General features: G+C 38.6%; 2 protein-coding genes across 2 annotated transcripts in view; one reads left to right on the forward strand and one right to left on the reverse strand.

Annotated features, from left to right (window-relative positions):
• The window catches only part of LOC121879749 (zinc finger MYM-type protein 1-like), a 5,451-nt gene extending 3,771 nt beyond the window's left edge, over window positions 1-1,680 (forward strand). The window contains exon 3 of the mRNA XM_042386518.1: window positions 696-1,680. The gene's annotated coding sequence lies outside the window, so the exon portion shown is untranslated. The remainder of the gene's footprint in view (window positions 1-695) is intronic.
• Window positions 1-4,386, reverse strand: part of LOC121879750 (protein O-linked-mannose beta-1,2-N-acetylglucosaminyltransferase 1-like) — a gene marked incomplete at its 5' end in the record, with an annotated part of 4,955 nt that extends 569 nt beyond the window's left edge. Inside the window, 8 exon segments of the mRNA XM_042386519.1 lie at window positions 1-245; window positions 693-802; window positions 1,196-1,252; window positions 1,818-1,929; window positions 2,629-2,813; window positions 3,167-3,353; window positions 3,798-3,959; window positions 4,270-4,386. The exon segment at window positions 1-245 is cut by the window's left edge and continues 569 nt beyond it. Coding sequence (XP_042242453.1) covers window positions 1-245; window positions 693-802; window positions 1,196-1,252; window positions 1,818-1,929; window positions 2,629-2,813; window positions 3,167-3,353; window positions 3,798-3,959; window positions 4,270-4,386 — 1,175 coding nt within the window.
• Between the last annotated feature and the right edge of the window lie 435 nt (window positions 4,387-4,821).

Consider the following 4,821-nt stretch of genomic DNA (forward strand, 5'->3'; position numbering starts at 1 on the left):
TCTTAATCTCAAGGGGCATCAACATCCCTTTATTCAGGAACAAAGATGAAAGATCCAAACCTAATACAGCAACGCCAGTGATAATATTCTTAAGTTGTACCTCTTCTAGGATATTTCTGGCAGGCCGTCTCACCCTGAAGCTTGTTCTCAGCTCACGACTTCTACGGAACATATTGACACCCGAGATAGCTTCCATTAGCTCATCATTGTGGGGGACGGCTGTGTGGTTATCGGGTTTCTTTACACTGAGGATACATATACATTGATACATTAAGAAAGGAAAATTTCTTTGCCATGCTAAGATAACTATACACTTCTTGATTTATTATTATTAAGCAAGCCTAAGTAAAGGCTCCTATTGGATATAAGCATCTGATGGCTTTGTTGGTTAAACTTGGTCATCCTGCCTTAGTGTTTACCTGCACTGTCTAGGTACATTGTTTGTATACCTGCAGTGTCTAGGTACATAGTTTTTATACTTGCATGGTCTATGTACAACATATACCTGCATTGTTTATATACTGTACATGATAAACTATATACTTTACTGTACCTGCATAGTCTATACACATGCTGAATTACATACCTCTACTGTCTACTTACATGCTACAGTACCTACACTGTCTGTATACTTTCTAAATCAATCTAAACTTGTAAAGACAATTTCACTGAATTTCTCTCTATGTACCTACCAGTGTGGTGATTGTGGACACTCAACCAGGTACAACACCTGGCCGTTCACCCTCAGCTGCTGCACATGCTCGAAATCACCCCGGAGGTCTCCACTATACATCCCCAAGCACTTTTAAGAGGAAGACATGCAAGACTTAACATTTGGCAGCAACTATCATAGTATAGGTGGATCATTTGAAGATTAGGCACCCCAGTTTATTTCACCTGATGGTTAATTACTGTAACATTAACTTACTTTTCCCTAATCTAATCAAACCCAACTTAATCCCTCCAGGTAGTAGCAGGGTATTTAATCATCATGTGATATAAGCTGGGGTACTTAATGTAATCCCCATACACAAATATTAAGTCACAGTTCTGAGTAGCACCAAAAAGATGTCCAGTTTATTGTCATTATACATCACAGTGAGAAGTAATGATCAAGAGAGTACAGAAAATAACATGAAATAACACATTAATACAATAAAAGAACAAATGAATAACATCAATGCAGAACACCCACCTGAAAGACAGCATAATGTTCTCGTTCATCGGTGAAGAACATGACAAATGGCCCCTCCTGGAAAGTGGTATTGTTTTATGAGATCAAGTATGGGATTAAAAGTTTGATTGTGAATATTTTGGGGACCTATGTGAGGAAGATGATTTAAAGTGAGTCTATGTCTAAAATTTGTGTATATTTATGGGTTCAAACTTAGCCTAGTAATGTTTTTGAGACCTGTATATGCGGGATAAACACTGAAAGCTTCCATGTATAAAAATTTACAAATGTTTAAGAGATCAAAGCTGATAGGAGACAGATTCTTTGACCAATAATAAACACTAAAGATGTCCTCTCTCCATATATATATCCAGGATCCAAAAAAAATGTGTGACTTATTATGAAACCCAGTTATGACTCATTAAAAAACACAAATGTTACCAATCTATGCTTTCAAATCCAATTTATTTATTACTACTGAAAATATCCACAAATAACTACTACTGTAATCTGTATTTTTTCACCTTTACTTCCATGTAAGGCAATAACACGCATACTTCTCATGAATTTGTCCTGGGTTCAATCCCCGGCTTGGGTCAGATGTGGCCTTCCTTGCAAAGATCAAAGGTTCAATGTATGTTACCTGTCCAGCTGGGATAAGATTGGGACCACAGTTCTTAGGTGAGGTTAAGGTGATGGGTGTTGCCCGAGCCACATCGCTAGCCAGCTTTGTTGAATATGCTTCCCGTAGTAGCCTGGGCAAAAGATTAAGGGAAATCAATGCATATTCTTGTCAGTGGGTTATTATACTCATCATACTTGCAACAATATAAATGAATAAACAGATGAGTCACTATAATATAAATATAGGTTAAGTTACGTAAGGTAAGGTCTTCAAGTCGTCAAGCTGAACTCATCTGTCACGTATACCTGTTAAGTATTGCAGCTCTTCTGAATCTTAAGAGCTAAGTTGAAGACACACTACAATGGTAACCATAGTCAGATAAATACATATAACCTTAACTGCTATGTAAGAAGGTTGGTGTGAGTAAATATCAGTGATGCAGTCAATACCATTCATAACTTTAGCATCTGTGGATCACCTGAAGATTAGCCCCTCAAAGTACTCGGCCCAAGTTTCACCCCACCTTAACCAATCTCAAGTTTAAGCTCCCCAGAATTATCTTGGACGCAAATATTCAGGATCCAGAAACGTTAAAATTTCAAATGATCATCCATGGTGTCAATAATATTTCTACGAGGTGGAACTGAAATATTTTTATGAGATGGAACTGAAATATTTTTATGAGGTGGAACTGAAATATTTCTATGAGGTGGAACTGAAATAGTTCTATGAGGTGGAACTGAAATAGTTCTATGAGGTGGAACTGAAATATTTCTATGAAGTGGAACTGAAATATTTCTATGAGGTGGAGCTGAGTGCGCGTACTGACCCGTCAACGTCCGTGAGGTTCGTGATACTGGCGATGGCTGACTGACGGCTGAAGATCATTGCCTGGCTGTAACCGTCTATGTGGGTGCCACTACTGCCAGCGTGTAAGGAGCGAGACACCTCGGGGAACACAACGTCCAGACCCTTAGACCGTGACAATGCCATCACCCAGTAGTCCCAGTCACCCTGTAGCCACACAAACAATAGATAGATAAGATACTCAGGGAAATAATTGTGTACTGTAGTAAAATGTTTTAGTTCAAGATTACATTAGTGTGTTTGCCTCTCACTACTGTGTCCCTGGTTCAATCCCTGTATCAAATGTGAGAAGGGTGTTATCCAGTGTGATCCTACCATACACAGCAGGTTTTCTCCAGGTACAATACTTCATTCCGATTTCCTCCTGTATTAATGCAAGACAATAAAGGTCACAACAAAGCAATAGACCATTTGCCTGAATGGCCCAGTAAATCTATATGGTGTAATGGTCAATAAATGGCCTTAACATGTACAGGATCTGGAATATACATCTAGTTTACCCAATATTCAGGGACCCAGGCTTTTATTAATCTCCGCGTGGCCATCCATCCCCACTGAGGCGGCATGACTCCCCGGAGAAGTCTGGAGGGGTCGTAGCCCAGGCCAGGGAAGGAGAACGTGTTGTGCGCCGACACAGCCAGTATTGTGGGGTCGTCATCCATGAGTCGTGCTGTCTCCTGGAAGTACCTGTGGATGTAGTTAACTTATTTAATTCTTGTTCTGATGTTAATAATTTTCCACACATGTAATAATAATGTCTAGTACTGTACCTGTCTGTCCAGATGAGTTATTCATTCACAATACAGTACATGTAATCAAGGTGGTAAGTTATTCAATATGTGTTAATAGTGTACAGTACAGTAGTTATGATACAGTACATATAAATAATGCATATTTACAATTATACATAAGCATTCACACACACACATCCATACATAAACATACGTGTAAACACTATGCAAAAATACTGTACTCACACATACACATAACTTTATCATCCATAAACTGACCTCAATCTAATGCATATACTAGTCCAGTAAATGAGGGTTTTACGTCTAACGAACCTCACTCTAATGGACTTTCCTCAATAGAATCTGTTAAAAGGAGGTCCCCCCTGTACATTAGACTCACCATAGAAAACCTGGACTAAGGAACACATCATCGTCCAAAAAGATGACCTTGTCTGCATGAGGGTACCAGCTGAAGGTATCATTCACAGCACTCCTGGTAGCGATGGCGATGAGCTGCGTGATGCTGATGTTGTTGTCTTCATGCTCTTGGGTCTGGTATTTGCTGTTGGTAATGACAAAATAAGATACGGTCGTACTTATTTTCTATTTGTTATTACTGTTTATGTAAAGGAGTACAGGCATCCATAGATTTATCCAGTTTACAAAAGGGTTCCATTCCCTGAAAAATATTTGTAAATCAAAATCTTCGTAAACCGAATCTTTGCAAATCAAAATTTGTATAAACTGAGCATCATGACATATCAGTGGTACTAGTTATATTAAGGCATTCAATATACATACACTCTTTACTATTTCTTATGGTGAAATACAAATACATATGAACCTAGACACTGACCCACATGAGCACCTACCTGAAGGGGATACCAAAGAGGCGAGCAAGGTCTTCTGTAGCAGGACAATCACCATCCAGCCTGACATAGAAAGGTGTCTGTGCTCCTCCAGTCATTTGCACCAATTGTATGAGAACTCTGTTGAAGGTATAGATCATGTTAAAAGTTATCTGGTGGAGGGAGTCTAACTCTTAACTGGCGGATAAAGATTCCTTCCTCGGCCCTTACGTGTAAAAATGGAACGCAAGAAACATGAAACGGCTACAGATGATGGCCGCTGCTGACTCCTACTGCTGTTGGCTGCTATTTTAAGGTTAATTGTCTTGGATTAATCATGATTTTGAGGGTTCTACTTGTACTTTAACTTATGTGAACCAAATAGAAATTTTACATTGTTACACCTTCAATTATGAGGAACATTCATTATACATACAAGCCTTTATGAAGAGATACCTGTATGTATACATTCTTACACCTTCAGTTAAGAGGAATATACATTATACATACACTCCTTTATGAATAGATAATAGATATATACATTGTATACAGTAACCTTCACTTAAGAGGAATATA

The sequence above is a fragment of the Homarus americanus genome, unplaced genomic scaffold (assembly GCF_018991925.1).
Source record: "Homarus americanus isolate GMGI-L3 unplaced genomic scaffold, GMGI_Hamer_2.0 scaffold42643, whole genome shotgun sequence".
Lineage (NCBI taxonomy): Eukaryota > Metazoa > Arthropoda > Malacostraca > Decapoda > Nephropidae > Homarus > Homarus americanus.